General features: G+C 33.4%; 1 protein-coding gene across 1 annotated transcript; it reads right to left on the bottom strand.

Annotated features, from left to right (window-relative positions):
- Positions 1 to 968: 968 nt before the first annotated feature.
- On the bottom strand, positions 969 to 15,309 carry LOC147069964 (uncharacterized). The gene is made up of 11 exons (XM_085949625.1): positions 15,099 to 15,309; positions 13,883 to 14,033; positions 11,685 to 11,767; positions 8,895 to 9,071; positions 7,850 to 7,964; positions 6,189 to 6,285; positions 5,442 to 5,550; positions 3,718 to 3,874; positions 3,136 to 3,226; positions 2,352 to 2,451; positions 969 to 1,357 (listed from the first exon to the last, which is right to left on the bottom strand). The coding sequence occupies exons 1-11, from the start codon at positions 15,234 to 15,236 to the stop codon at positions 1,070 to 1,072; spliced, it is 1,506 nt and encodes a 501-aa protein (XP_085805751.1). The 5' UTR covers positions 15,237 to 15,309; the 3' UTR covers positions 969 to 1,069.
- Positions 15,310 to 15,575: the final 266 nt, after the last annotated feature.

Genomic DNA, 15,575 nt, shown 5'->3' on the forward strand with positions numbered 1-15,575 from the left:
GTTGGGTCATCTGCCGGCATGCTAACGGATGTCAGTCAAGCCACCCTCATGTAGAAATCTGTGGATATGGCGAGGGGACAAAGCACCCTTTCGGCATTTCACTGACAATGGGATTTTGTTGTTTTCAGGCAGTTAATCTAGCCGCTAGTGAGATACTGACAAAACAGTGGCATTCGGTCGAGGCGTCGGCTGCTCGCTCGGCCGACATCTGTAGCTAAATTTATTTATTTTATAAATATTATTTTTATATGCTGTAAGCTGTACACAAATGTATTCCGTAAAATAAAATACACCGTTTCCTTTCTGAAAATTTGCGTTAATCAAAAATGTTCCCGAGAGAGAAGTCAGCAAGACGATAAACCACCATACACATACTTCATCAACGGGGGGGGGGCTACCATAGCCAGTACGCAGCACCCTCCTGCCACTTTCGGTGATAACAACATGTCTGCGAGGGATTTATTACCAAAAAAAAATGCAAAATAACAGTATCGAACAAGGCCTGAACAAAAACGAACCATAAGTGCGAGTGAGAAAGCATTCGGCACGCTTATATTCTTCGCAAAATGCTTTATAGTAAGATAGAATTTCTACGGCTGAATTAAATATTTTTCGTACGCGTCGCCGGTAAATATTGATTTGAATGACGATAATCATTTAAAAACTGGGCATGTGTTACTGAAATTTATTATTATTGTGTTAATTTAGTAGAAAATATGGTTAACCATGATGTGTTTAAATTTGGTAGCCGTACTGAGAAGCAACATGATGGTATAACATTTCACAGTCAAGTTAATAATAATAAAATTGAGGTTCTACTGTGCGTTATAAGAAACATGGCTTCATTTTTCCGAACAATACCCAGTTTCTTTATATTATTACTCTGAGGTATCGAACTTTTTTGATGGCCCTAGTTGGGTGTACGAAGCACCCGGGTAGTATTCAGGGGGCAGCAAAATACAACAGGTGCAGTGAAATTGGGTAATATAATACTTTTTTGACATTCATAACCGCCGCTATGAGTAGTACCAGGTACAAAGATAAAAGAAATAAACATTATTTCAAATTTTCACATGGTTTTATCTATCAAAATTGTTTTTCTTTTCACATAACATTTATCGGCGAGATTGCTGTTATTTGTGTAAGCCTTTTTTAATGAAATTCCATTCATAGGCTGATGAATATCCTCATCAGGAAGGTCTCGACCGGGTCGCTGAGTCGTTGCCACATTATCACCATGCATTTGATGGATCATGGCATCTCCAGCATCGGGTTTTTCATGAACACTGCTGATATTAATTATTTTGCCAGTATTTTTCTGTTCCAATAACTTTACATGATATTTTTCATGCCGTATCTGAAACATAGTATTAATAGGAAACTTAAGTGAAATAAAAAATCGCAATATTTCGAGACACCATTTTTCATAACCATGTCTTTACCTACCAGGGGCACAAATTCACATTTTTTTACAATTGTAAGTTTATCTTTGACTTAAAATAAAAAATATTTTTTTTTAAATATTTTCAGATAGGTACATATTTATTAATTAACACAGTTAAAATTGTAAATTATCAAAAAAATATCTCAAATTGCAAGCTTTGTATTTTTCCGCTAAGTGCCTCTGGTAGGTAAAGGCATCGTTTTAAGCCACATTTAGACCAATCAAGCGAATGTTTGCTCTTCCCCCACTCCAGCGAAATTCTTATGCTTGCTCAACAAAAAGCGTTTACTTTAAGAGAATTTCGGTGGAGTGGGGGAAGAACAAAAATTCGCTTGCTTGGTCTGAATGCGGCTTTACACGCATTTTATATTAAGAATTTTGAAGTCAGTTCGATTTTTGAATCAACCTATGAAATTCATTATTTTTTAACATCTTTGATCCAATTTTAATTTTTCCCACGGAAACTAATTAAGTACGGGACATTTCATAGTTGGTGAGGTGGAGTGTATCTTCTTGTGCATGTGCATGCATGAATTTTTTCACGCCCGATGGGAGCATTGGTCGCTAGTAGTCCTGCGAGTGAAGAAATGTACTCAACGCTTGTCGAATTTTTATTTTACGTGACATGATTCGAGCACTGGTATAGTATGCATCAAGCGACTCACATTCCGGTAGGCCCTCAGCCGAGTCAAATTGGCGCTGATTGTCTCCAATGGGTTAAAGAAATTAATATGCAAAATACGGGTCACGATTTTTAATAATCTATGTAAGATGACATTGCTGGGAAACATTCTATCGCACTTAAGATAATCATATTATTGTCATATATATTAATAAATACGATTGTAAACTACACAAAAACTTTTGAAAGATTTCTACAATTTTAAACAAACAGAAAACAACATACCATAGATATTTTCTGTGTATAGCCTTTCTTACAATAACGACAAACATAGGGTCGGACGCCAGTGTGAATTCGAATATGAGTTGCCAGATTACTTGGATCACTATAGAAAATAAAAAAATACAATGTCATTAATTTAGTTGTATTACCTTCACAACTTCATAAAAATATGTTTTTTAAATAATCCCATCAATTAATAATCGGTTCCCGTGGATACTTAATCCCTTTGACACATTTTTCTTCTTCTGAAAACAATTTGACCAGCAGAGTTGACAACAGAGAACACATTTTAGAGAAATTCCCAAAAAAAATTTTAGGCCAATGTGACTCGAATTAAATTGACATATTTAATTAGGTATTACTCACACAGCTTATATCTTGGCGGTTAGCCAAATTTATTAAGATATCTTTACATATATTCAATAAGAAGAATTTAACATTCTTAAATTTGTGTCTACCTATATAAATAAAAATAATAATTTAAAAAAGTTAGTTTCCAAAATGGCTGAAATTCAACTCATGAGCCCAGGGTCATTGTACTAAAAAGATGAGGATTTTAAGATTCAGACCGTTATCAAACATGCTGGTACAGAACAGTCACTGCTTGGGAGAAAACAACACAACGTTAGTCCAAAAACCACGGCGTTTATAGTTTTGTAATAATTGTGAGATTTATGACATAAGATATCTGCCACGTTAGACTGTACTAATGATATCACCTGGTTATTCTCCATCCCATTGCCATAAAAATAAGTACACATAAATGAACGGTTTGGATACAACATACTTGAAAGATTTTCCGCAGTGTTCGCAACTATATGGCTTTTCTCCAGTATGCACCCGTAAATGAGTCACCAGGTGACTGCTTTTGTTGAAACCTGCAATGTATTCATTAACAATTTTGGTTACCTATATACTTGAATAGCACACATTAATCGATCAGTTTACCGACTAAAATCTAGAAAGCCTTTCTGGATGGCAGTAGAGGAACTGGTTGGTGAAAAGGAACGGAGAGCTTGAGAAAGGTTGGCGACATGAATGGCAGGCATCTGGAGTAAAGAACTTCCACCTGGCAGTGGCGAAGGGTAAAGGATGGTTTATGCAAGGATTCATTGAATTTTAAAGCTAACACTATCTGCAATTTGTAGTCTTAGAGCACTGAAAACATATATGTTTGACTGACAAAGTTTAGTGTGCACTATTTATGTTGCATCTTAACAGACTACCTCCACTCTTCGCCAGTGCCATAGGCTCCAATTGAGGAAGGAACATAGAGTAACGACTACAAAAATTGATAGTTTTGCTTAAATTTATAAATGTATATTGCCGTATACAGATATATTACAAATCTAATGAATGGTTAACAAACCTTTCCCACATATATTGCAGGGGTATTCTTTGATAGCCGAATGAGTTTTCATGTGTTCGGTGAGGTGAGACGGCCTCTTAAAGTCCATGGGACACTGTTCACATTTGAAGTTGCGTGTTGCCTCGTGCACATGCTTGTGAATATTCAGGTTGGTCAACTAAAATAATCAACAAAATAATGAGTGAATATTTCAGTTTGATATGTACTTGATATCTCTTCATGACTTAAAACTCATTGATTCATACGTTTTTTTGTATACTATTGAGTCATTACAATTTATATATGAGGCATCTATTTCCAAAATTCAATATTTTGTGGTGCATGACGTTTTTGTGTTTCAAGCATAAATGATTGATCTTTTTTCCATCATATTGTATTTTATTACAACGTTTTTATTAGGTCGTATTCTTATTTGTCCCATGGTTGTTTGTCCAGTACAAATCTTGCAATCGATTTTTAACTAACTTCCCGACTAGCTAGACATTTGAAACTTTTAGAATATATCAGAACACGATGCCAATGCATTTTTTGAATACTTTTAGCCATCTTTAAGTAGAATTGAATTCATTTTAAGTTAATTCTGTTTTGTATGAAAAGTTATTTCGACACCATTATTGGTTGCTAGGGTTCTGGGGTCCTAGCAACTAAATTATTAATATATACGTGCGTTACTATGGAAATCAATATGACATGTCAAGTATAAATTTTTTTGATCGTTTAAGCTAGTCAAGTCAAGTTTATATGGTTCAACAGAAAATTTAAAAACGTTGTATATAAAAAGTTCTTTTTATCTTGTAATTATTTCAATTATAACAATATGCCCATTTTTATTAGCTGATGAATTTTAAATTGTAATAAATATAAGTTTAATGAAATTGCACAAATTAGTATTGGTTAATTTATCGGTTTTTGTGAGTCATCAATTTTTTAAACACTTTTTTTGTATGCTTTTGGTGAGTTTTATTATAGCTATATTTACATATAGAATTTTGTTAGACTTTATCTTCCATTTTGGAAATAGTTGCCTCATAAATATATTATTATCATCATCAACCGGGGTCAATCCACTGCCAAATGTAGGCCTCCCTTGCTCCATTCATTCTTTTCAGTCTCGAGTTCTTTCCTGCAACGTACATCCAACGAACTTTATGAGTTCGTCTATCCAGCAAGTTTTAGGGTGTCTTTGTGATTGTTTAGTGCCTGCCGAGTGATATGTCCAGACCACTGTCATTTCATCTGCTTAGCAACCTCTATCACATGACGTACACTTATCCACCTCCTTATCCATTGAATTCTTTTGTGGTTCTTCCGCGTTATGCCCAACAAGCACCTTTCCATGCCACGTTGCGCTACTCTTAATGATTTTTCTTACACTAAGGGTCCATGTTTCGTATGCATACGTGAGCACAGTTTACACTTAAGACACACTGGGAGGTTATTTTTGAAGATACAATTCAGACACCCAAATGTGCTTCATGCCAGTTTGGTACTGTGAGGAACCTCATAATAGTTTTTGACATTTATGAATGATTTTGATGTCGTTAAGCAATCAGGGCCATTCACTGGTATAAGGCAGCTAACAGTTAATGTGGTTTTACATCTCTAATGTGCAGCTAACTTCACAGTAGTCAAAACTGACAGTGGGCTATGTGTATAATATGATTGTGGCGCGTCATTATAGTAATGAGACGCAATGACCAAATAAATATTTTTAGGGAAATTACCTGGGCAAAGGGTTTTAAACAAATTGGACACTGGAATGGTTTTTCTCCTGTATGGCATCGGTGATGTCTTGCGAGATTGCTAACTTGAGAAAAACACTTCCCGCAAACACTGTAATAAATAAAATACATTAGTATATCCCCATACCGCAAACAATTATCACTATAAAAGTATCAGTAATGTTAATTATTACGCTACGTCCTAGCTAAAATCGGTGGTGGCCAATTAGAAGATGTAACATTATCATCATTTCCAGCGGGAGAACCCTCGATGGGTCTTGGCCTCTTCCATAAACTTTTTCCATCCTGGACATTCCAGAGCCGATGCTTTCAGAGCTATAATATTAAAGAGGTAGGGTATTGTCCGGATATATGAAGCTACTCTTTGCGTATGACACAGAATAGAATCTCAATTTTATTATTATTAAATTAGATACATATGAAACGTAATACTATCATCTTCCTTCTCAGTACCGCCACCAAATTTAAACACAACACATTTAACCATCTTTTCTACTAAATTAAATACAAATATTGACCCGTAACTTTATATTTCACATTAAAAAAAACTATGTATTTCAACAACACTTTTTTTGTTTTTCCCTAAGCACATAAGGCACTAATATTTACCGGCTTCACTAAGTCGATTATGCGTATGTCTTCTATTTTACTCTAATGCATATAATACGAATACTTTCTTACTCGCACTTATAGTTAGTTATTGTTCAGGCCTTGTGTAGTATTATTTACCTGCATATGAATGGCTTAAACTTCTCTTTTTCATTTGGCAAATGTCTCACGACAGAATGATTGTCAGCTAGGTCAGGATTGGGATCGACAGATAGACCTAGAAGTAAGGTAAAGGTTTATATGGCTGGGCCGAAATAAGCCATTTACTATTAACATGTAGGTTAGAAGGACGTATATCTTGTTTGTTTTGACTGTTACAGTAAAACCTCGTTAGTAAGAACACTGATAATTCGAAATTCGCCGTAATTCGAAATTTTCCCGAAAAAAAAGTCCCTTGAACAATATTTTCATATAAAACCATACCTTTAATTCGAATTTCGTAATTCGAAATGATTTCAGAGTCCCTGGCATACAAAAATATTCAATAAATCGTAATAAAGTACACTATTTCATGAGCCAGTCATTGAAAATTATGACAGACTTTTCTTAAAAAATCAAAAATTACTTATTTTAAGAAGGTAATAAAAATAATCCTGACATTTTATGACCCAATTCGGTAGGCACATCTATGATCAGAAACAAAATTAATGAAAATCAAAATTTATTTTTTTCAAAATTTTAATATTTTTCCCCCAAACATTTCATAATTCGTAATTCAAATTTTTTTTCGATTTTCGGTCCCATGGAATTCGTTTTAACGAGGTTTTACTGTAATTCAGAAAACATCTTGAATGTAACGGTTTTTTTCTGGGTCGACTACAATTATATTTATCGAAATGTTTGTGTCTAATAATATTAATAAGTTAATTTACGATAATATTTCAATAATTATACAATTCATTTTTATATTTTAAATATTAAATCGTGTAATACGGTAGTCTCTACATTTTTTTGTTTGCATACCTGACAGAAGTATTGAAAAATCTAAAAAAAGTCAAATTACAAGTAACATTCATTCATCTCAGTGTTAATTCGTTATATCACGATCTATTTTTGTTCCTTCCACTCGTTTTGACATGTGCCACTTACCAGGAATCGTCATAATTAATGTAATCTCACACCTGCAACAGTTCTTACTCGCTCACAGATAATTAAATTATGAGCGGGAGTGAAACACTAATGTTATTTTTTCAGTATATTGCAACTACACTATTTTAATTTTATGTATGATCTTTATTTTGTAATTTAGTTTAGGTATTAATACAGCGGTCCTTCGTTGATCACAAAATTTCACTTATCGCGACTGTGCCCAAAATATATCCCACGATAATACAATCATCAATATTAAAAAATCATACAAATTGGTTTGGCGCATATTTTTGGCCTGTTGATATATTATGTAAAATTCTTTTAATATTATAAATTGATTTAAACATTCTGTTTAGCTGTTTTTTCACCTTGTGCAACCAAAATTTTTTGGTAGTGTTGTCATTCGTACACTTAATAATAATATTACTTTTTGAAAATGCCATCTGCAACAAGAACGAAACGTTGATGAAAGAAGGAGGAAGAATACATGATGACAACCCAAAAACCAAATATAGTTCGATTGTGTTACATTTTATTATTAATGTGTTTTATACTTACTCATGTTCATTTTGATTTCTATGTCATTTAAACATAATGGTTTTGGAATGTTTTTCTAGTATTTCTTTGTGAATACACAATACTTAACATTTACCAGAATGGTATAATAGGTATGTATCAATATCTTGACTTACCTTTATGAACTTTCATTATGTGGTCAGTGAGACACGTGGCAGATTTGAACATTCTGCCGCAGTTCAAACATTCTGCTTTCTTTCTTTTCTTGGAGGTTATCTTTGAAACCTTCAGCTAAAATTAGACACACGTTTTTACAATTTATTGAAACCTTATGTATAATCAACTGTTGGAAATATCATTTCAAGATTTAGGCAAACGAAATCAGTGATGTTTATTATATTTTGTGTTAACTAGAATGCAAAAAGTTCAACTTGATGTGCGGCAGCTTGGTGTACTAAAATCCCCTCTTGCGTTTCTCTATTCGTTCCCCTCACCATGAAAGCATTTGACATATTATCTTATTTGTGTGGGCTTACATCATTTAGATGTGTTAATAATGCAAAAAAGTGGCTAATTTGACCCATAAACAATTTTGACGAAAGAATCACGGCGGCGATGACAGGACTAACTAAAAATATCCCAACTCAATGGGAAAAAATTGTTCTATCTCATTATATTTTATATTTCTATTTTTATCAAGAAAGTGAGGAATAATATCGTCGGTCCCTATTAAAAAAGTCGGATCTGAAATTTTGTCATTTTCAGATTATTACGTAAAAGTTATTTAAACACTTTAAACATTTATACCACAATCACAGTTTTTTTTGTTTGTTTGACAAATTTCGAGATATTCAAGTTAAAAATGACAGATCTACCGAGAGTGTCCGAATAACAATGTCGGTTCTTACCAACCGATCTGACAGTTGCTGCTATGTTCACCAGACAGACGGATGTTTTTATAAACGTTTAGAAAAGTTTCTATAACCCGTATTTTTATTTATTATGGCAAGCAATAGGTCACAAAGGATATTTGATGAAACATCTTTGATTGCTCGTACTGAAAAATTGCATTTTGCAGATCCAACTTTTTTAATAGGGACCGACGATATGTTCCTCTCACAATACTTGCCGCCAAGCCTCAAGGTAACTTTCTTGCATATCTAAAAATTAAGTGAAATATATCTCCGAATCACCTAATATGGACTTATGGTAGCCACTCACCACTCCAAATTCATCTAATTGGTTTATTTCTTCAGATGTATCGATTTCTTCTTTAATCGGATCAGTTACGATGCCTTTGTGAGATGTGATGGCATTTGTCAGTTCTATAAAATTACCTCTGGAATTCCCATTATCATCCGGCGCATGATTATCATCAAAACTATCATCGAAGGAAATCTGTAGAAAGAAAAAGGAAGGATTCTAATAATGTCATGTACATTGCAAAAAAAAGGACAAGACAGTTTCAAAAATAAAGTCAAAATTGAAAAAGAATTGTAATAATAAATAAATGAATATGAGGACCTGAGGATTAAAAGAATACAAGTGTATATTAAATCAAGTAATTGAAAAATTGAAAAATTATACCTAAGCTCATAGAAAATTGGTATAGGGGTGTCCATTTTGAAAAAATGTCCATAATAATAATATGTTATTGATTTTTTAAGACGGCAGGAGAGAGTGGGTTTAATAAAATCTAACAGGGTGTTATGTTCAAAATGAACATAACTAACATTCATACCTCTGGCAACCCCGGCGAATATCTATGGTCACGTCGATGGAGCGTACGCGATTGGAGAGATGTCGCTGATAGAATTTCCGGCCGCAACGAATGTCGCGAGGTGTGAAACAAGCAACAGGGCTTTTTGATTCTGACTGTCGTCTACTATAGTCGTGCTCCGCTCGAGTTTTACCCAACATTTATAATGGACGTCACTTAACGGAGCACGATTGCAGCCGCAGTGCTTGAAGCCTCTTGTCGTTCCAATTTGGTATTTTAAAAACTATTATTATTTGATTCACTACTCTTTCAATGTTTCTTTTCAAACTTAGCTGCTCGCATTTATTTTAGTATTTCCAAATTTCAATATCGAGCCGCTTAATAACCTTTTAATGTAATTCTAATTTCTTGCTTTGACGATAATATAGTTTCTGTCAAGTATATAAATTGCTCTTTTATTTATTGTTCCCACTTTATTCCACACTGTTACATAATTATAATCTTTCACGGTCTCACGATTGTGTGGCGCCCAGGACATTATTATTTACATCTTTAACCATAGATTGCACGCGCCTTCAGCCGTGTAATTCCTTGTTTTCTAATTAAATTTACAGTTGTCAGTTGCGAGGTTGCGGAAGTAATTATTGTTCAGCTTGAAAGGGATCAGGTAACCCATGGCCCTTGTTCCTTGCTTATGTCTCATGCTCTCTTTGACTTTACACTTTACTCTATTTTCCATCCTATCTAGAAACTTCCTTTTATTTTGTAGTTGTGACGATAATGTTCACAACTACAAAATACTAATATATCAAGGGACCACTAACTTCTGCATCCCGCTGGCAACTTAAAGCTTCGTTGCATCAATCGCGGACCCCTGCATATTCCGGTTACGTTTCCTATTACCCAGACACTCCACGCTTTGGCTGCAGCTTTAAGGGGGGACATGCTCAGCGTAGGTCAAAATGGAGCTTTTGTTCTATTTTCAAAGCATGATCCTGGACATACCTTAAACGTTGTAGATAATCTATTTATATAATTTTGAAGCCTCATTATCCTTTAATTTTTTATCGTAAATATTTTACTAAAATTATCTCGTCATAAATTATACTAATGGTTTTATAAATGCGTTTAAAAATTAATAAATGTAAAAAATCTTAACACCACTGCACAGTTATGTACCGAAATATGACTATATTCTAAAACATTAGAGCGAGAGGTTTAAAAGAATACTATTTTATGTAATAAAAATACTTTATGCAGTCATCAAATGTTTAAAATAAATATAAAGGATAATAAGGCTTCAAAATTATACAAATAGATTATCTACAACGTTTAAGGTATGTCCAGGATCATGCTTTGAAAATAGAAAAAATGCTCCATTTTGACCCACGCTGAGCACGTCCGCCCTTAACTACAAGTATTGCGACCTGTCATATCCAGAAGTGGTTATTGATTACACATGGCCTAACGGTCATAATTATTAGAATCGTTAGTATCAGTCGTTGTCTTCTCTTTTAAAGATTAGATGCTCCAGATCCTTGCACTGATACAGGTCTTTCACAGACACATATCGTAAAATGCCAAGAGAAATGGGTCCAACCGATTGAGAAGGATGTTTGACAGCTAAATCATCCGGGTCACATTCCTCAGTCATAAGGTTCTGAGGAAGAAGAAAGAATATTCTAATATAAAACTTATTCCTGGGGGGGAGGGTCCGGACCCGAAGACTTCTGCACTGGAGGGATTGCAGAAACTACATGCAAATAGCGGGGAAACCATGAATTCCGGGCATGTAAAATTGACATTCCACTGTAGGTACATATAAATTTTAGTGTTTGAAGGAAGACAAGTCAAAATATTGAAGTTTGATACAGACCTACAAACTTATTTTTAGAACAGCCAAAAATGGAACTACAAACTACCATAGGACGCCATTTTGAAAATTTCATTTGAATGTCAGATTTTGTCCAGTTACGAGTCTTGATTGGGTAGTTTTTGACAGTGGCTCCCCCATCCTATTCTTCAGATAAGTTTGTAGGTCTGTACGTTGTTATGAAACTAATAATATTTTATATGCAGAAGTTTATGGAAAATAATCCAATGTTAGGAATAAATGCTTCTAACTTTTCAAACAAAGCAGTTACCTACCAATATATTTTAAATACTGATCCATGCATAAATAAGTATAATATGGTGATGTTAAAACAGTTTCTAATTAATTTTTTTAATTATACATTCCATGTACTCTTTTAATCCTCAGTACCTCAATAAATTATTCTTGCATATCATACCATATCTGAAAACGCTGTCTTTTCAACACCAAGTTGCTTAATGCAACCATTGTCAGAGTCCGACCATAAACAATCTGCTTCCTCTGCAAACATTATTATTTATTATTATAATTATTATTTGACCATGTCCGATCCTAATAATAAGATCATATGGGCCTCCACAGAGTGGAGGTTTGTATTAACAGATTTTGTTTTTACAAGAAATGGATGTCAGCCACTTGCTCAACCTATTAGGTCCATACTCTGACTCAAACACAAATTGAAAAACAATATTTGTATTTGCCAGACCCAGGATTCGAACCTGGAACCCACGACGCCATAGGCCAATGCTTAAGCCTAACATTACACGTGTAAGTTTTCGAGACACTTGTTTTCATAACAATCTTCATATGAATAAACCAATATAATATGATTTTTTCGAAAGATCGATGCTTTTGTGTGAATATAAAGTATTTTCTTATATATATATTTGTTTAGTTATCCAATTTTCAGTGGTTATTTTAGAACTGAACGCAAACAAAACTAAAAAAGTTTGCATCAAAATACCGAAGAAATAAAAGCAATAATCAACTGGCTTCTTATACCCACTATATCGAAATAATATTTCAATGTTGATAAGATATTTTATTTTGAAATTCGATCGCTAAACATAATTATTACACATGCCGGGACATACAATTAAAATTTTACTCGGCGAGACATCTGTCCTTTGACCTATATAATGTAATGCAGTTCAATTAACTCGTTGAGTGCGCACACCGCGCCTGGCCCAAGGCCATTATAGGTCATTAGCATGTTATCAAATTGGGGTAATTAAGGGATAATTAGTAGCTCAGCAGTGAATGTATTAAAGTAAATAAACAAATTAACATTTAATAATACTACCGCCCATTATTATTTAACACCCACGGTGGTTTAGTTGTTAGGGTTTGGTCCCTCAGCTGGCAAGAAATGCATGTTGTTTTTAAATGTGTGTTTGATCCAGTGCAAATATCCAAACAGTCGGCTGAATGATAGACAACATTCCAAACCCGCTAATGTAACCTCCACTATGTGGTGTCAGCATGGTAGCTGACTTTGGTTTTTAATTAGTACTTATTACTGACTATCAAAATACTTTTGTAAATATTTTGAATTAAAATGATTGAAAATAAGTCAATGGCACCTTCGATAAAGCATTATTTTGGTAGTTGGATTTTCCTGGGTAAATTCTTAAGTGTTTAGAAACTTCATTTAAATATTTCACAATGCTAAAGGTGAATTTCTTCCCAAGATTAAGTGTTATGGTGGGAATGACGTCATCCAGAAGCCTTAGCCCAACACGGCAACGCTAAGGTGACAGGAATGCTATATGCCAATTACTGCAGCAATGAATGAACTCACAATCACACGGTCGAAACTGTTTAATTGAGAGTTATTTTAGCATTCGTTACAATCTGCAGTTTCATTAGTTTTTAATTGTATGGCATTATGGAAATCGACAATCATCTCAGGCGCTCCGGCAGACAGACGGTCCCGCCTTCGCTACCCGGATATGGAGTCCTGAACAATGTGCTCACAACATATTTATATTTTTATTTACATTTGCAACCAGGTATCTTAAAACCTTTTATAAGAATTAGTTGTTAAACCATTCACTCAATCCTTATATAAAGGATGTGAATAGAGAAAAGATTAAGTGAACATCACCTAATGCTCTGGATCCAATTTAATTATTGAAAGAAATGCATGTGCGTCAATGTATTCTTGGGTTTAAATGTTTCTTCGGTACTAGTCGGTTATCCTGGATACAGCGGCAAACACATTTTGAAAATAGCCGATATACTGGATTATTTGTTAGGATAACCTAACCTAACCCAAACTAACAAATAATCCAGTATATCCGCTATTTTCAAAATGCGTTTGCCACTGTATCCAGGATAAACATATAGAACCGTTTCACCCTTCTGTAGCATATAGTACCTTCCTCTATTAATATGTTATTTATTTAAAATCACATAATACTGTTCAGAGTTCGCTAAAAACCTCAAATGGAAATGGGCTGGACACATAGCTCGAAGAAGGGACAATCGTTGGACAAATCTAGTCATCCAGTGGTACGCACATGACCGAAAGAAATGGAATCAGCTTGGAGAGGCTTTCATCCAGCAGTGGATAGATTCAGGCTGATGATGATGATGAATACTGTTCATACAAACCTTTGGAAAATAGCGGCAATTTTGTCGTAGCGATTGTCCTTTTTAAAATCTTGGTAGATCTTTCACATTCAATCTTAAAATCAAAAGCAATTTTCAGCCTCGAACAGCATTTTCTACATATCACGGATGGATATCCATCACCCATTGCAATCTGAAAAGATTTTAATTTCTTTTATTTTGTTAACTGTCAATTCATGGTGGAACTGCATTGTATTGTTGTTTTTATTTAATAAAACGCAATTTTTTTGTAATACTTATTCCACTTTTAATTAATATATTAGAACCGGTTTCGTCCGCCTCAATGGGACATTTTCAACTGAATACATTTTTTTAAAACAATATTTATCAAACAAAATTCAAAGCGATAGAAATAATATAACAATAGGTACATAAATAATTATCCGTCCAATAATACCTTCCCAATAATGATTAATTTAAAACTAATGAGGTTGGACATTAATATTTCATACGTCAGGGGCATTAAACAAATTATTTAAAATATTAACAAACCACACAATATGAAACAATCTAAATTTACAATAACATTACTTAATATCAACAAATAATTATGATTAGTCAAAAAAAAAAAAAAAACAATATTATCAATTGAAGTGAGATCGAATAAAAAAACAAATACAACCAAAATATGAGTCAAAATTAAATAAAAATTAAAATAATAAATAATGTACAATATATAAAGTTATGTTATGACAATCCCAAATATTAAATAGGGTATAATAATGGAGAAGACACAAAATATAATTGATCATTTCGTCTCTGTTCTGGCAGAACACACTAACTGGAGAATACTAGTTTTAAGTAATTTGACTTTGAAGTTGTTAAAATGTTTGAAATGGTCTATCATGTGAGTTTATTAAGTAATCCAACCTCATTAGTTTTAAATTAATCTGTTATTGGGAAGGTATTATTGGACGGATAATTATTTATGTACCTATTTTTATATTATTTCTATCGCTTTGAATTTTGTTTGATAAATATTGTTTTAAAAAAATGTATTCAGTTGAAAGTGTCCCACTGAGGCGGACGAAACCGGTCCTAACATATTAATTAAAAGTGGAATAACTACTACAAAAAAAATTGCGTTTTATTGAATAAAAACAACAATGAAAAGATTTTATTCGATCAAATTATTATATTTACTAAACTAGTTGAAATTTTTGAAGGAGCTTCATGTTATTTATGTGGGTAGATGTACCTCAATGTTGCAGCACGTCATTATTTTTGTAGCAATAGGTGATATTTCAGTCTCAAAAATTTCTTTCATGCCCTTTTCTGTCGATAAACAAACACGACAAATAAATATTGACGTTATTTTTCTACGAGATTTTGGCATTTTTGTTTGAAGTTGAAAATGTAAACAAATAATAACAACAACCTGTCAAACTCAAACATAGACAACAGAAGACGCGTTGCCATAATGCACATATTTTCTTCTCAATATGTGATGCAGGGAACACTTGATCCATCCCTTTAATAAAAAATATATGAATATAAATGGTTATATTTATAATAAAAGTAAGAGTTAATTCTGTAAGTAACGGGAATTAATAATTAAAGACAATCAACATTTGTTTACTATCATGGTAGATATTCATATTATGACCATTTACCTACTAACTGTGATTGAGTTTTTCCTTTGAATATTCTTTATTAATATTCTAAAATTATTATA

Source organism: Rhyacophila brunnea, unplaced genomic scaffold (genome assembly GCF_057557595.1).
Source record: "Rhyacophila brunnea isolate RB1 unplaced genomic scaffold, BYU_Rbru_1.0 scaffold_22, whole genome shotgun sequence".
NCBI lineage: Eukaryota > Metazoa > Arthropoda > Insecta > Trichoptera > Rhyacophilidae > Rhyacophila > Rhyacophila brunnea.